At 35.9% G+C, this 18,393-nt stretch overlaps 2 protein-coding genes across 2 annotated transcripts; both read left to right on the top strand.

The window, feature by feature from the left end:
- Positions 1–385: 385 nt before the first annotated feature.
- On the top strand, positions 386–7,032 carry LOC137733232 (probable inactive purple acid phosphatase 27). The gene is made up of 13 exons (XM_068472382.1): positions 386–714; positions 864–951; positions 3,542–3,808; positions 4,048–4,156; positions 4,424–4,538; positions 4,741–4,873; positions 4,983–5,170; positions 5,562–5,748; positions 5,854–5,921; positions 6,085–6,175; positions 6,269–6,457; positions 6,553–6,636; positions 6,731–7,032. The coding sequence occupies exons 1-13, from the start codon at positions 386–388 to the stop codon at positions 6,782–6,784; spliced, it is 1,902 nt and encodes a 633-aa protein (XP_068328483.1). The 3' UTR covers positions 6,785–7,032.
- Positions 7,033–9,351: 2,319 nt separating this feature from the next.
- On the top strand, positions 9,352–15,282 carry LOC137733135 (probable inactive purple acid phosphatase 27). The gene is made up of 13 exons (XM_068472294.1): positions 9,352–9,680; positions 9,822–9,909; positions 11,584–11,850; positions 12,134–12,242; positions 12,518–12,632; positions 12,842–12,974; positions 13,090–13,277; positions 13,839–14,025; positions 14,132–14,199; positions 14,352–14,442; positions 14,536–14,724; positions 14,814–14,897; positions 14,989–15,282. The coding sequence occupies exons 1-13, from the start codon at positions 9,352–9,354 to the stop codon at positions 15,040–15,042; spliced, it is 1,902 nt and encodes a 633-aa protein (XP_068328395.1). The 3' UTR covers positions 15,043–15,282.
- Positions 15,283–18,393: the final 3,111 nt, after the last annotated feature.

The raw sequence follows: 18,393 nt of genomic DNA, 5'->3' as shown, positions 1-18,393 counted from the left end.
TCTCATGTATTATCTACCCAAGAAAAAGAAAAAAGACAAAACAATGTTAAAGCCTAAACTTAGTTATTACCAACCAGCTGCATCTGCGTGGTATCAACATAACCAAAACAGCGTTGCGTTAAGGAACATCATTTTAAATTAAACCTCAAAACCTCTCTCTCTGTTATACGATGGATAGAACAAGCCACGTTCTTTTCAAACCCCAAATTCTTAAAAATAAATCCAAATTTGCAAATTAAACTCATACGTACTCAAGTGGGAAACCAAAGATAAAGTAGTGGAAAAAAAATACAAGGCCAACGACCAAGAAGGCAAGAACCATGTGTATATATAAACCTCGTTCCCTTGTATTAGGATAACCATGAAGCTCCACTTTGATTTTCCAATGGGGTCCTGTAGGGTTTCCAATTATTCATTCGTTTTCTTCATATTGTTTCTGTGTTCTTTTGCTTCTTCTTCTTTTTCATCATCCTTGCACCCTTTGGTTTTCAACTCCAAAGTTGAACACCTTAATCACACAGCAATATCTGAGTTTAGGGTTCTTAACAGAAGATTTCTAGGCGACTGTCCGAATCCGAGCCCTTATCTCCAAATTAGTACTAATTCAAGTGCTTCTGGCCTTGGAGATGAAGAATATGTGAGTGTCAATATTAGTGGCGTCCTGCGTCCTTCCAAAGATGATTGGGTCGCCATGATATCACCTTCTCATTCTGAGTAAGAGTTCTCTAACAAATGTTGATTATGGTTTATTAATTATACACGTTAAATAATCGTTTACAAATTAATTCATGGTGTTAGTTTTAAGATATATAGTTCAGATGTTATACGTTGTTTATTTACCCATGCATGTTGGAAATATGCAGTGTATCAAGCTGCCTAGCCAATGGAATTCTTTATGCACAAACCGGAGATTTTGAAAAACTTCCTCTTCTCTGCCATTATCCTGTCAAGGTAAACAAATTATCAACCTTTTTCTCTTATGTATTTTGTTACACCAAAAAAAATAATAATAATAAAAAATAAAAAGATAGAAGCTAGGTTAACGAGTAGTGAAAAGATTTTCTTTGTATTGGATTGACATCTGATCGATATCTTGTAAGCAATAGCAACCAAAAATAAAGAATACCCGGCTGATTAGAGCCACAAATCACTCACGTCTTCATATGGCAATATATATATATATATATATATATATATATATATATATATATATATATATATATTGGAATCCTGTGGAGCTCATTAGCTTTTTATCCAGCTTTTTCATGTTCAACTACTACTTTAGAGATTTGAAAGTGAGAATGAGATATCTGCATGAGAGGAAAGAGCTTCTTTTCTGACTATATAAAAAAAAAAAAAAAAAAATTATAAAATGATGTTGGAAAATAGTTGATTGGGCTATGTCATAGAATGGATAAACCATAGTTTTGTATCGAACTTGTTATTTATGAGAGTTTTAACATAAGACATTCCCTTAGTAAAGAAGAACACCAATATACCATAATATGCTAGTGCCTATTTTACAACAATACAGGTCCTAACTTGTTGCTCTAATCAGATTTTTATTTTACTTTTTATAACAACCAATATTGCTATTCTAAGCTAGACCAGTGAGAGCTGCGGGTTAAACCCAATAGATATTGAATTAAAGAGAAAAACTCTATTCACTAGATCGATCCGCTTCTGACTTCACTTCCTCCGTTGTCAATCAGTTCCTTTCTTTATCAAAGTCCAGCTATTGGAAGAATCAATACAGGTGGTTGATATTATTTTAAAGTCTTCCCTACCTCCTTCCTTCCCTCCGGATGGTACTGAAATCCATCACTTGCCCAAATCAGTTAGGTCGCGAAAGAATCGGATCAAGCGCAAGTTTTCATTTGACAAACAGTGTTTCTTTTTTGGTGTCCATTTAATGTTGAATTTTCTGTTTCTAGGTAGTAAGCAAAAATATTAAATTCGAATGAACAAAAGCCAAAGATTTTAGGTAGCAACCGAAATAAATAAACTGGAATGAAGAAGAGCCAAACAAACAAATAAAGGTCAAAACTAAGGGCATCCAGTATTACGGTTTGGTAGTATTTTCTTCACTTGTAAGTGAGAGGTTTTTTTTCTTTTTTTTTTGGTACATTGATATATTTTTACAGTAAGGGGAATGGGAGTTCGACTTAACCACACAATGGGCAACCTAATTTGGTATCGAATTTGTCATCCATGAAATTCGAACTTAAGACCTTTGACTTTCAAGTGAACAAGGATACCATCAAACCGTATTACTGAGAGGTCTTAGGCATGAATCTTATGGATGGTGAATTCGATACCAAATTAGGTTGCCCATTATGTGGCTTAACTGAACTCCCAACTCCCCTTAGTGTAAAATGTACTGTTGTACTAAAAAAAGTCAAAACCAAGGGCCACATGGGGCAGTGAAAGAAAAAGTAACATGGAACGGCCATGTTGCCTATTGTGTGGCTTAACCGAATCCTCAACTTCTTTTATTATAAAATATATCATTGTATTAAAAATAAATAAATAAATAAGTCAAAACCATGGGCCACATGGGAGCGGTGAAAGAGAAAGTAGCATGGGACAGCCAAGGTGCCACGTTACGTTACTAACAAAGTGGCGTGGAGAAACCCATAACGTTTACGTAGAAAGCAACGCAGTGGCTATGCTTTGACGTTGGGACAACTTAGCTGATGCCGCATTATTCCACCGGCCTAGGGTAGGGTTTATTCCCCTTCCCTTTGTCGAGGCATTTTGTAGAAAGGTATCCTCTCCGGATCCCTTTCACCAAGTTCATCCATCCAGACCATTAAAATTTGATTAAACGGTTAAAGTTATTACAACTTTTAAAGGGTCCTTGTTTGTAGCTTTTAGATCAAATTTCAATGGTTCGGATGGGTGGACTTGGTGGACTTAGTGGAAGAGATCCGGAGAGGATCCCTTTCCGCATTTTCTGGCCCTTATTCAAATTAATTTTGACTTGTATATTCATTGACGAAGATGTTGAGATGTGTTAAAACTTATGCTAATATTAGGAAGACTAAATTTATGAATAAAATTTTGAAAACTAAAGGACATGGAAGTTAATATTTGGTTTATTACTTAAGCATTCATGACAAGTCAATGTGTACTTATTCATATTGGTGACAAGTCAGTTAGTTTGTAAATTTTGTGTTCAAATTTGGTTTCCCAAACATTACCTTAAAACTTACGTGAGGCCGTATATTTATCATTTATGTCATATGTTAAATGGTTCAACTTTTAGTTGCATTGAGGCATTTTGTATCTGATTGCATGGGTAATTAAGTGGAGTCAATATCAATGCTATTAATGATGGACTGTTACTCATTCCACCACTTGCACATAACGTATCTTCACCGTAAAAAATTCATTGAAGACGTTCAATTTTTTAATCTTCATTTGAAGATCATCCCTAAAAAAATTTCATTCGAATCGGAATTCGTCAACGGCTCATTATCAATATGTTCTAAAAAACAGAATTAACAAACCTATTGATTTTTAATTGAAAATTTTGTAGGCAGCATACATGAGCAATGATCCTGACTATCTCAGCTGCAAGAAGAAGGAATGCCAAAAGTATCAGAATGGTCGATGCATGGTGTCCACCTGTGGTGGTTCATTATCATTTCATGTTATCAACATCAGAACCGACATTGAATTTGTGTTGTTTTCCGGTGGATTTGAGGAACCTTGTATTCTCAAGAAGTCAAACCCTCTGAAATTTACCAATCCGAATAAGCCATTATATGGACATCTCTCAAGCATCGATTCAACTGGAACATCGGTAATTAACCCGTTACCTGCTGTCAATTAATTTCACTATTTTATTTTAGTAACCCGCTGTCAATTAATTTCACTATTTTATTTTAGTACAAGCTATATTGTAAACCCAGGATGCAGTATGTTAAAGCAAAATGCTCTAACCATGAGGGCAATTCACCACTTAAGTTATAAACATGAAAGCCTAATTTCTGCTTAAATTATGGGGTAATGTTCTATGAATCATGATTCGTTATGATGCAGATGAGATTAACATGGGTTAGTGGACAGAAGGAACCTCAGCAAGTGCAATATGGCAACAGAAAAAAACAGACATCAGGAGTTACTACATTTTCACAAGACGATATGAAAAGTGAGTTCCTCATCTCCTACTTCCATACAGATCAATGTGTTTCGCTGTACACATACCAGTATGACATTAACAGAACTGTAATATACATGAAACCTACAAATTGCGTATACCAAGTTGTATAAGTTGAATGATCAATGGTGTAATTTTTCTCCTAATCTTCGGCCGCACTAGCTATGACTCACTCCAGACAGGCCCGATTGGGGTTTCATGCCGAATGTCTTCTTAATCTCTTTGTTTTCGTGTTTGTGCCCCCTTTAAAATTGATAGGTTCAGCTATACCAAGTCCAGCCAAGGACTTCGGCTGGCATGATCCGGGCTTCATTCACACAGTAGTAATGAGAGGACTTAAGCCTTCATCTAGTTTCTCTTATAGATACGGAAGGTATGAATCGTTATGATGTAGTTTTAACCTTATAAATAATATTTGGTAGAAGAAAAAGAAGAAACAATGTTCCAAAATATTTGACGAAGGAGAATATGGTGTATGATGACAATGATCTATACACACACACACACACATATATAATTTTGTTATTAACAAAAGAGCCTTTCATCTTTTTTCAAATTCATGAACAAAAATCCAGCGATTCAGTTGGTTGGAGTGATCAAATCCAATTCCAAACTCCACCAGCAGGAGGATCTGATGAACTCAAATTTCTTGCATTTGGCGACATGGGAAAGGCTCCTCGTGATTCTTCGGCGATGCATTACATTCAGGTATGATGCATTAGTTTCTGCCAATTACTCAAATTTCTGGCACATGTTTGTACCTTGAAGGAAAAGTAAAGGCTAACGAGAATTTCGATCTTGTTGCATGAATATATAGCCAGGATCTCTTTCAGTGATTCAAGCCGTGGCCGATGAAATAAATTCCGGGAATGTAGACTCTATCTTCCACATTGGAGACATTAGCTATGCTACAGGATTTTTAGTTGAATGGGATCTTTTCCTTCAACAAATCAGTCCAGTCGCTTCTCGAGTTTCTTACATGACAGCAATAGGAAACCATGAGAGGTATGCTCTTTTATTATTTTCAAACTCTCAATCCAGAGCACACATTCAAACAAACGAATAACTTTATATTTGAGCAAGATGCTTGGCGACAAACATAACATCTTGCACTTAACAAAAACTGTGATTTTCTTTTTTTATAAATATATCATAACCTTTTGAATGCAAGGAGAGATGAAAAATGCTGACATCGCATTGCTCTAGGGTTTATGTGAGGAAAAAGTTTAGCCAATAACTTGATAATCAGGAGGACTTCGGGAACAATGTTGTTACAGTTTGTAACTTCATGGTTGATTTCGACAATTTTTAAATGTCAATGACCAAACTGTTTGCCTATGTTTTGCTTTACTATGTGGGATTCATAACGTATATGCATTATACGTACAATTTGCAGGGACTACATAGACACTGGATCAGTTTATATTTTACCAGATTCAGGTGGAGAATCTGGAGTCCCTTATGAGACTTACTTCCCTATGCCAACCTCAGCAAAGGATAAGCCATGGTATTCCATAGAACAAGCAGGTGTTCACTTTACGGTGATTTCAACAGAGCATGACTGGTCCACAAATTCTGAGCAGGTAAAGATGAATCAGCACTTCTGCATTTGCTTAATCATATCATTAATTCAAGCAACTATACTCTCAGCTTATTCGATGCTTTTATTTACGCACTAAATATTACAGTATCAATGGATGAGAAAGGACATGGCTTCAGTTGATCGATCTAAAACTCCTTGGTTGATTTTTATGGGGTAAGTACCGTAAGTTAACTATGAGACCTTCAAGTTTATGTTGTTTTCTAGTCTACCAATTTTAACGTACACATTCAAAAATCGAGTGTTCCAGTAATTAACTCTATTTTTCGCTCTTTTTATGTTGTTGTAAATATAATGCATGTAACTTTTTAAACTGCAGGCATAGACCCATGTATTCCTCCTCACCTGGATTCCTCAATGTTGATAAAATATTTGTCAACGAAGTGGAACCATTACTGCTCGAGAGCAAAGTAACATCCCTTCACCAGCTTGTTATTGGTTATATATTTCTAGCTAGTTAGTTCCTTTCTGACATGCATTGCTGTTGGAAATATGAACTGTAGGTTGATTTAGTCCTATTTGGTCATGTCCATAACTACGAGCGAACTTGTGCGGTTTATAAGAGTGAATGCAAAGGATTGCCTCAAAAAGATGAAAATGGGATTGACACATATGATCATAGCAACTACAGTGCCCCAGTGCACGCTGTAATTGGTATGGCTGGCTTTACCTTGGACGGGTTCTCAAGTGGTGTAAGTCTATCTCTCTCTCTCTCTCTCTCTCTCGCTTACACACACACAGGATTTTTGTACCATTTTTTACATGGAATTGGAATCTGATCAAACAGGTTAATAATCCTTGGAGTTTATCCAAGATTTCTGAATTTGGTTATCTAAGAGGACATGCTACAAAGAAAGAGATGAAATTAGAGGTCAGTAAATAATATGCAAGTTTGAGACTGAAACTTTGAACAAATCTCACTGTGGCAGACTTGTATGTTCACTAAATTGCTTTCATGTTTCCAGCTTATGAATGCAGATACAAGAAAGATTGAAGACAGATTCCGCATTACAAAATAGCAAGGTCATTTAATAGGGAGATCTATGTCCAATGTATAGATAAGTTGAACAAGATGAAGAGGAGAGTGCCGGTCATCATGTCAGGAGAAAGTTGTTTCGAAATGTCACTTGGTATTTTTAGTACAGATTATAAGGTTAATGTATTGCGAAAATATTGTCATCTAAGATAAAAGATAGTTTAAACATCTACAGATAATGTACTCGAACAATGATCTCTTCCTTTTTCAGAATCATTCAATCAGATTAATGGCAACTCTTAAATCTAAAAATTTCCGGCACAACTTATGTATCACACTTTGATCACTACTCCTCCTACCAATAACCTCAGCTCTCTCATGTCCTCTCCCCCTCCTCCAGACTTCTGTTGCTGCTGCAGCAAGGTTTTTCCTCCACCGTGTCCCAATCTTGGGGCTTTTTCTCGCTGTTTGGGTATTTGTAATCATAAACTCCTTGAGGCAAAAAAAGCACCATGGCTTGCCCGTTTGGCATGTTTCTCTCTCGGTCTCTAGCACTACTCCAAACTAAGCTATATGAGTTGCTCTCCGAAGTTCTTTGCCACCAAAATGGAACGATTAGATTCAAAGGGCCTTGGTGTACCAGCCTCTTTGGCGCCATCACTTGGGACCCTCGTAACTTGGAGTACCTTCAAGACCAAGTTCTCCAATTTCCTCAAAGGCCCTTATTTTCCAAGACGCCGTTTGATATCTTCTCCAGGAAGGCATATTCAGTGCAGACAGCGATAAGTGGCAGCGCCAAAGGAAGACGGCTGGCTTTGAGTTCCATTCAGCCAAGTTCCAGAAACTGACAGTGGATTCATTGTTTGAGCTGGTTCACGCTCAGCTGTTACCTGTTTTAGAGGACTCCATCAAACACTTGGCCCCAATCGACCTCCAAGACGTTCTTATGAGGTTGACTTTTGACAACGTTTGCATAATCACATTTGGGGTCGATCCCCGTTGCTTGCAGCCAGGTTTACCCAAAATACCATTTGCTCAGGCTTTTGAGGAGGCGACAGAAGGAACGTTGATACGATTTTGTGGCCCCATGTGCGTGTGGAAGGCCATGAAGCACTTCAAATTGGGCGCAGAGGAAGCTTCAGACGTCCATAATATAGGAGTGGATGAATTCGCAGACAATGTCATCCGGTCATTAAAGAAAGAGAGCCAACGCCAAGCTTTTCGAAGGCTAAGTCATCTTGGTCGGTATTCAGTCACTGGAGTCAATGCTAATTTTTTCAAAGGCTCAATTGTTCAGTCAATATTCTTAATGGAGTTAGCGCAACTTTTCGAAAGTTCAACTTAAAAGAAGCAGATTCGAGCCCAGTAACTTAGGCTTAACTTGTGTTGAAAAAATAGTTTGCTCTCATACCATGATAAACCTTTTTAGGCTTTGCATGTTCTACCACCAACATCGCTAATATTGTCCCAACTATTAGGGATGGAATCTCCAATATATAAGTTGTATATTATTTTGCCATATGTTTGATGTGAGATTCTATTGTCCAACATTTGGTACCAATAATCTAGTGTGGTATTCTTCTTCACTAATAATTGAGAGGTCTTAGATTCTATTCTCGTGAATGACGAGTTCAATATTAATTACTAACATAAAATGAAATGAAATTTAACTCGCAAGGTTCTTTTCTTGTTCATGAGAAAAAAAAATTAAAATATTATAAGTGTAGCAACTAGCCGTGCAAGTTGGAATGGTATTTCTGATTCTAATAGTAATAGTAAAGTTTTCGAATCCGAGCTCAAAAATTTCGAATTCGAATAGTTTTTGAAAAATTGTTAAGAAAATTGAAATGCATTTAGAGATTCCGAAAATTCCGAACTTATTCCAATAATTTCTTTTGAAATATTTTGATTTTTTTATAGTTATTTACTCAAATTATGTATTTTGTAATCAATTGTTAGTTTTGGATACCTTATGTTCATTGTAACAATTTAAACAGATATATATATATATATATATAATAGGATAAGCACACTAGTATACCAATTTTTTTTTAACAAACAATGTTATCTACACTAATGGAACTGGATGGGCTTAGACCATCAATGGACTAGCAATAATGCGGTCCAAATTCGCCTTTAGCGAGAATTGAACCTAAAATTTCTCACTTACAAGAAGAATAACACTATGCCGTAGTAAAAATTGTTTGTACCAAAAGTTGATTGAATTTACATATAAGCATATACTAAGTATTAAAAAAAAAATTGTATGTAACAAAAAAGTTCGAGAGTATTAAAAAACCCATAAAATTTATGATTTTTCAAATTATATTTTAAAATCTTCAAGACGACTTCGATTCAGAAGATTCTTAAACTTTTCAATTTAAAAAATTGCGATTCGATCTGAATTAATTTCGAAATATCAAAAAAAAAAAGTTAAAAGTAAATCCAAATTTGCAAATTAAACTCATACGTACTCAAGTGGGAAACCGAAGACAAAGTAGTGGGGAAAAAATACAAGGCCAACGACCAAGAAGGCAAGAACCATGTGTGTGTATATAAACCTCGTTCCCTTGTCTAAGGATAACCACAAAGCTCCACTTTGATTTTCCAATGGGGTACTGTAGGGTTTCCAATTATTCATTCGTTTTGTTCATATTGTTTCTAAGTTCTTTTGCTTCCTCTTCTTTTTCATCATCCTTGCACCCTTTGGTTTTCAACTCCAAAGTTGAACACCTTAATCACACAGCAATATCTGAGTTTAGGGTTCTTAACAGAAGATTTCTAGGCGACTGTCCGAATCCGAGCCCTTATCTCCAAATTAGTACTAATTCAAGTGCTTCTGGCCTTGGAGATGAAGAATATGTGAGTGTCAATATTAGTGGCGTCCTGCGTCCTTCCAAATATGATTGGGTCGCCATGATATCACCTTCTCATTCTGAGTAAGAATTCTATACAATTGTGGATTATGTTTTAGTAATTATACACGTTAAATATATTGTCTACTAAGTATTCATGGTGGTTTTAGATAGTTCAGATGTTAACACGTTGTTTATTTACACATGCATGTTGGAAATATGCAGTATATCAAGCTGCCTTGCCAATGGAATTCTCTATGCACAAACTGGGGATTTTGGAAAACTTCCTCTTCTCTGCCATTATCCTGTCAAGGTAAACAAATTATCAACCTTTTTCTCTTATGCATATTTTTATACCAAAAAGAAAAAGATAGAAGCTAGGTTTGAATGAGTGAATGGCCAAAAGATTTTTCTTCGTATCGGATTGATATCTGATCGATACCTTGTGATCAATAGCAAAGAATAACCGACTGATTAGAGCCACCAATCACTCTCCTCTTCATATGGCCACATGTTGGAATCCTGTGGAGTTCATTAACTTTTTATCCAATTTTTTTGTGTTCAACTACTACTTCAGAGATTTGAAAGTGAGAATGAGATCTCTGTACGAGAGAAAAGAGCTAAATTTTTTGCTTTAAAAAAAAATTATACAACGATATTGGAGATAGTTGATTGGGCTACGTGACAGAATGGATAGACCATAGTTTTGTATTAAACTCGTCGTTTACGAGAGTTTTAAAGTAACACGTTTCCTTAGTAAAGAGGATCGCCACTACATTATAATGCTAGTGCCTATTCTGCAACAACGCAGGTCCTAACGTGTGGCCCTAATCAGAATTTTATTTTACTTTTTATAACAAGCAATATTGCTACTCTAAGCTAGACGAGTGAGAGATGTGGATTAAACCCAATAGACATTGAATTAAAGAGAAAAACTCCATTCACTAGATCGATCCGCATCTGAATTCACTTCCTTTCTTTATCAAAGTCCAGCTATTGGAGGAATCGATACAGCTGGTTGATCTTTCTAAAGTCTTCCCTACATGCTTCCTTCCTTCCGGATGGTGCTGAAATCCATCACTTGCCCTTTATCAGTTAGGTCGCGAAATAATCGCTTTTCGGATCAAGCGCACGTTTTCATTTGACAAACAATGTTACTTTTTTCGGTGTCTATTTAATGTTGAATTTTGTGTTTCTAGGTAGTAAGCAAAATATTAAATTCGAACGAACAAAAGCCATTTTTAGGTAGCAACCGAAATCACATTAAATTCGAATGGCCAAACAAATAAAAGTCAAAACCGAGGGCCACATATGGTGATGAAAGAAGCATGGGACAGCCAAGGCCAAATAATTGTCTTTAAGGTGGAACTTTACGTTACTAACAAAGTGGCGTTAAGAACCCATAACGTTCACGTAGAAAGCAACGCAGTGGCTTTTGCTTTGACGTCGGGACAACTTAGCTGATGCCGCGTAATTCCATCGGCCTAGGGTTTATCCCCTTTGCCTTTGTCAAGGCATTTTGTGGACGGCTTTTGGTTTTTTTTGTCCTAACTCATTTTCTAATTTTCAAGTTTTGATATTCATATTAATTTTGAATGGTGAGATGTGTTACGTGAGGCCGTATATTTATCATATGTTTTTTTTTTTTTTGTTGATTTATGTCATACGTTAAATGGTTCTACTTTTAATTGCACCGAGATCTTTTGCATAAAAATTCCACACTTATTGATTGCACGGGTGATTAAGTGGGGGCAATATTGATGCTATTAGTGAGGGACAACAACTCATTCTACCATTTCAAATAACATATATTCACCGTAGAAATTTCATAATCAAAATCATTCAATTTTTTAATTCATTTGAAAATCATCCTTATAAAAAAAAAAAATCATTTGAATCGTAATTCGTCAACAACTCATCATCAATATGTTCTAAAAAAATTAACAAAAACATTGACCTTTAATTGAAATTTTTAAAATTTTTGTAGGCAGCATACATGAGCAATGATCCTGACTATCTCAGCTGCAAGAAGAAGGAATGCAAAAAGTATCAGAATGGTCGATGCGTGGTGTCCACTTGTGGTGGTTCATTATCATTTCATGTTATCAACATCAGAACCGACATTGAATTTGTGTTGTTTTCCGGTGGATTTGAGGCACCTTGTATTCTCAAGAAGTCAAACCCTCTGAAATTTACCAATCCGAACAAGCCATTATATGGACATATCTCAAGCATCGATTCAACTGGTACATCGGTAATTAACCCGCTTCCAACTGTCAATTAATTTCACTATTATTCTTTAGTACAAGTGATTTTCTACAGTAATTTACATTAAGGGGAGGGCTTGAACTCAGAATCCAATAAGTTGAAGAGGAAGACCCTAACCACGAGAACAATTTACCACTTAATTAGTTTTGTACATGAGGACCTAATTTCCGCTTAAATTTATGGGGTAATGTTAGGCATAGTGTTATATATCTTTCTAGATATGTTTCATACTCTATATTGCTACGAATCATTATTCACTTATGATGCAGATGAGAGTAACATGGGTTAGTGGGCACAAGGAACCTCAGCAAGTGCAATATGGCAACGGGGAAAAGCAGACATCAGGAGTTACTACATTTTCACAAGACGATATGAAAAGTGAGTTCCTCATCTCCTACTTGCATGCATACAGATCGATGCGTTTCACTGTACACATACCAGTATGACATTAACAGAATTGTAATCAATATACATGAAACCTACAAATTGTGTATACGAATTTAGTTGTATAAGTTGAAGGATCGATGGTAGTAATTTTCTCAAAATCCTCGGTCACGCTATAACTCACTCCAGACAGGCCTGATTTGGGTTTCACTCCGAAAGTCTTCTTAATCTGTTTGTTTTCATGTTTGTGTCCCCTTTATAATTGATAGGTTCAGCTCTACCAAGTCCAGCCAAGGACTTCGGCTGGCATGATCCAGGTTTCATTCATACAGCAGTAATGAGAGGTTTTAAGCCTTCATCAAGTTTCTCTTATAGATATGGAAGGTATGAATCATTATGATCTAGTTTTAACCTTATAACGAATATTTGGTAAAGAAAAAGAAGAAACAATGTTCCAAAATATTTGATGAAAGAGAATATGGTGTATGATGACAATGATCAATAATAATTTTGTTATTAACAAAAAAGCCTTTCATCTTTTTTCAAATTCATGAACCAAAATGACCTTATTGTGGAGATGGACAAAAATGCAGCGATTCAGTTGGTTGGAGTGATCAAATCCAATTCCGGACTCCACCAGCAGGAGGATCTGATGAACTCAAATTTCTTGCATTTGGCGACATGGGAAAGGCTCCTCGGGATTCTTCGGCGATGCATTACATTCAGGTATGATCGATGCATTAGTTTCTGCCAATTACTCAAGTTTCTGGCACATGTTTGTACCTTGAAGGAAAAGTAAAGGCTAACGACAATTTCAATCTTGTTGCATGAATATATATAGCCAGGATCTCTTTCAGTGATTCAAGCCGTGGCCAATGAAATAAATTCCGGGAATGTAGACTCTATCTTCCACATTGGAGACATTAGCTATGCCACAGGATTTTTAGTTGAATGGGATCTTTTCCTTCAACAAATCAGTCCGGTCGCTTCTCGAGTTTCTTACATGACAGCAATAGGAAACCATGAGAGGTATGCTCTTTTATTATTGCCAATATTTTTTATACGCTACGGATACTGGAGACGATTTCATTAACTCGGTTAATGTTACCTCACTAGATATTTGGCATGATCTGTTGTCAAACTCTCAATCCAGAGCACACATTCAAACAAACGACTCACTTTTTTTTGGTTGAGACTCCCTGGCTACAAACGTAACATCTTGCACTTTCTTAAAGTTTCCATTAAGTACACGTTGCACCCTTACTGTTTCGAGTTTATAACGGATTCCATATGGACAAAAACTATGATTTTCTTTTTTAAATAAATACTTCATAACCTTTTGAATGTAAGGAGAGATGAAAAATGCTCACATAGCATTACTCTAGGGTTTATGTGAGGAGAAAGTATAGCCAATAACTTGATAATCAGGAGGACTTAGGGACCAATATTGTTGTTACAGACTTACGGTTTGTAACTTTATGGTTGATTTCGCCATTTTTTTTTTTAAGTGTAAATGACCAAACTGGTTCCCATGTTTTGCTTTGCTATGTGGGATTCATAACGTATATGCGTTATACGTATAATTTGCAGGGACTATATAGACACTGGATCAGTTTATATTTTACCAGATTCAGGTGGAGAATCTGGAGTTCCTTATGAGACTTACTTTCCTATGCCAACCGCAGCAAAGGATAAGCCATGGTATTCCATAGAACAAGCAAGTGTTCACTTTACGGTGATTTCAACAGAGCATGACTGGTCCACAAATTCTGAGCAGGTAAAGATGAATCAGCACTTCTGCATTTGCTTAATCATATCATTAATTCAAGCAACTATACTCTCAGCTTATTCAATCCTTTTATCTTACGCACTATATATTATAGTATCAATGGATGAGAAAGGACATGGCTTCAGTTGATCGATCTAAAACTCCTTGGTTGATTTTTATGGGGTAAGTTAACTAAGAGACCTTCAAGTTTATGTTGTTTTCTAGTCTACTAATTTTAACGTACACATTCGAAAATCGAGTGTTCCAGTAATTAACTCTCTTTCACTCTTTTTATGTTGTAGTAAATATAATGCATGTAACTTTTTAAACTGCAGGCATAGACCCATGTATTCCTCCTCACCTGGATTCCTCAATGTTGATAAAATATTTGTCGACGAAGTGGAACCATTACTGCTCGAGAGCAAAGTAACATCCCTTCACCAGCTTGTTATTGGTTATATATTTCCAGCTAGTTAGTTCCATTCTGACATACATTGCTGTTGGAAATTTGAACTGTAGGTTGATTTAGTCCTATTTGGTCATGTTCATAACTACGAGCGAACTTGTGCGGTTTATAAGAGTGAATGCAAAGGATTGCCTCAAAAAGATGAAAATGGGATTGACACATATGATCATAGCAACTACAGTGCCCCAGTGCACGCTGTAATTGGTATGGCTGGCTTTACCTTGGACGGGTTCTCAAGTGGTGTAAGTCTCTCTCTCTCTCTCTCTCTCGCTTACACACACACAGGATTTTCGTACCATTCTTTACATGGAATTGGAATCTGATCAAACAGGTTAATAATCCTTGGAGTTTATCCAAGATTTCTGAATTTGGTTATCTAAGAGGACATGCGACAAAGAAAGAGATGAAATTAGAGGTCAGTAAATATGCAAGTTTGAGACTGAAACTTTGAACAAATCTCACTGTGGCAGACTTGTATGTTCACTAAATTGCTTTCATGTTTCCAGCTTGTGAATGCAGATACAAGAAAGGTTGAAGACAGATTCCGCATTACAAAATAGCAAGGTCATTTAATAGGAAGATTTATGGCCAATGTATATAAGTTGAACAAGATGAAGAGGAGAGTGCCGGTCATCATGTCCGGAGAAAGTTGTTTCGAAATGTCACTTAGTATTTTTAGTACAGATTATAAGGTTAATGTATTGCAAAAATATTGTCATCTAAGATAAAAGATAGTTTAAACATCTACAGATAATGTACTCAAACAATGATCTCTTCCTTTTTCGGAATCATTCAATAAGATTAATGGCAACTCTTAAATCTAAAAATCTCCGATACAACTATGTATCACACCCTGATCACTACTCCTCCTACCAATAACCTCAGCTCTCATGTCCTCCTCCTCCTCCTCCAAGACTTCTGTTGCTGCTGCAGCAAGGTTTTTTCCTCCACCGTGTCCCAATCTTGGGGCTCTTTCTCGCTGTTTGGGTCTTTGTAATCATAAACTCCTTGAGGCCAAAAAAGCACCATGGCTTGCCTGTTTGGCCCGTGTTTGGCATGTTCATCTCTCGGTCTCTGGCACTACTCCAAACTAAGCCATATGAGTTGCTCTCCGAAGTTCTTTGCCACCAAAATGGAACGATTAGATTCAAAGGGCCTTGGTGTACTAGCCTCTTTGGCGCCATCACTTGCGACCCTCGTAACTTGGAGTACCGTCAAGTCCAAGTTCTCCAATTTTTTCAAAGGCCCTTATTTCGAAGACACCGTTTGAGATCTTCTCGGGGATGGCATATTCAGCGCAGACAGCGATAAGTGGCAGCGCCAAAGGAAGACGGCTAGCTTTCAGTTCAACTCAGCCAAGTTCCAGAAACTGACGGTGGATTCATTGTTTGAGCTGGTTCACGCTCGGCTGTTACCTGTTTTAGAGGACTCCATCAAACACTTGGCCCAATCGACCTCCAAGACGTTCTTATGAGGTTGACTTTTGACAATGTTTGCATGATCACATTTGGGGTCTATCCCGGTTGCTTGCAGCCAGGTTTACCCAAAATACCATTTGCTCAGGCTTTGAGGAGGCGACAGAAGGAACGTTGATACGCTTTTGTGGCCCCATGTGCGTGTGGAAGGCCATGACGTACTTCAAATTGGGCGCAGAGAGGAAGCTTATTCAGATGTCCATAATATAGGAGTGGATGAATTCGCAGACAATGTCATCCGGTCATTAACGAAAGAGAGCCAACGCCAAGCTTTTCGAAGGCCAAGTCATCTTGGTCGATCGGTATTCAATCACTGGAGTCAACACTAATTTTTTCGAAGGCTCAATTGTTCAGTCAATATTTTTAATGGAGCTAGCGCAACTTGTCGAAAGTCCAACTTAAAGAAGCAGATTTGAGCACAGTAACTCAGGCTCAACTTGTGTTGGAAAAATAGTTTGCTCTCATACCATGATAAACTTTTTGAGGCTTTGCATGTTCTATCACCAACATCGCTAATATTGTCCCAACTATTAGGGATGGAATCTCCAATATATAAGTTGTATATTATTTTGCCATATGTCCAATGTGAGATTCTATTGTCCAACACTTAGTAACAATAATCTAGTGTGGTATTCTTCTTCACTAGTAGTTGAGAGTTCTTAGATTCTATTCTCGTGAATGACGAGTTCAATATTATTTACTAACATAAAATAAAATGAAATTTAACTTGCAAGGTTCTTTTCTTGTTCATACGAAAAAAAATTAAAATAGGGTTGTTTTATTCACATCCATATTTTGTTGGCTACACCCCAAATACTTAATAAATCCCACTTTTACTTTTTGAACTAAAATTTATCTTAATACACCCCACATTTTTTTCAATACTACCCTCACACCCAACATACACAATAATAAGACACCTAACGCTCAAACTCTTTGCCAACATCTGGGTTTATGCCAATTGAGTGTTTAGTTTTCTATCAATTAGGGATTTAGATTTCGTATTTGAAGAAATTGGATCAAAAGCATGCAAACCAAGTTCTGCAAAAAATAGAATAGAGCCTTTGCAATCTTAGCAAATGAATTCAAAAGGTTGTTTAAGAGAATTTCGGAAGTGTCCATCATCAATTCATAATCAAGCCATCACATTGAAGACTATTACTTCTATTGGCTAGAGTAAGGAGAAATAATGTGAGGAATAGGACAAGTTGCCATAAGTTGCTTCATGAGGTTTTCAATATTTGTTTTCTGTATATGCCCAATAGGCAACAGCAAACTCCACCATATCAGAAGTAAACTTGTTCAATTTTCTCTAAAGAGATTTTAGCCAATCGAATGAAATATTATAAACACAAATTGATATGTGATAAATGACACTGCAATGAATTGTATCGTTGACTCCAATACAGGTGAAAGTGGCTTCGAGAGCTGGAAGAAAATAATATACACTAAAAATGATTTTGAGGTGTATTCATAATCTTATGGGGTCTAAATAGTCTTTTTGCATTAAAGTGTATAAGTAATATTTTATGAGGGGTGCATTCAACAATATTTTGGGTGCTAATAGAAAAACCCTTAAAATATTATAAGTGTAGCAACTAGCCGTGCAAGTTGGAATGGTATTTCTGATTCTAATAGTAATAGTTAAGTTTTCGAATCCAAACTCAAAAATTTCGAATTCGAATAGTGTTTGAAAAATTGTTATGAAAATTGAAATGCATTTAGAGATTCCGAAAATTTCGAACTTATTCCAATAATTTTTTTTTTTTTGAAATATTTTGATTTTTTTATAGTTATTTACTCAAATTATGTATTTTGTAATCAACATAGTATTTTATTGTTAGTTTTGGATACCTTATGTTCATTGTAACAATTTAAACATATATACATATACATATATATATATATATTAAATATGATAAGCACGCTAGTATACCAAATAAATTTTTTTTTAACAAACGATATTATTTATATTAATGGAAGGAGATGTGATTAGACTCTCAATGAACTAGCAATAATGTGGTCCAAATTCACCTTTAGAGAGAATTGAATATAAGATATCTCACTTACAAGAAGAATACCACTATACTATATTAAAAATTATTTGTACCAAAAAGTTAATTGAATTTACATGTAAGTATATTATTAAAAAAAAATAATATATTTTATGTACCAAAAAAGTTCGAGAGTATTAAAAAACCCATAAAATTTATGAATTTTCAAACTATATTTTAAAATATTCGAGACTACTTCGATTAAGAAGATTCTTAAAATTTTCAATTTCAAAATTATGATTCAATCTGAATTAATTTCGAAATATCAAAATAAAAGTTAAAAATATTCCTACCGAAAGGTTCCGTTCAAAAAAAAAAAGGAATGATTAAAATTATTTTTAATGTGATCGTCACACAAGATAGTATACCACATATCATTACA

The sequence above is a fragment of the Pyrus communis genome, chromosome 5 (genome assembly GCF_963583255.1).
Source record: "Pyrus communis chromosome 5, drPyrComm1.1, whole genome shotgun sequence".
Taxonomy (NCBI): domain Eukaryota; kingdom Viridiplantae; phylum Streptophyta; class Magnoliopsida; order Rosales; family Rosaceae; genus Pyrus; species Pyrus communis.
This window is presented reverse-complemented; position numbering and strand designations above follow the sequence as displayed.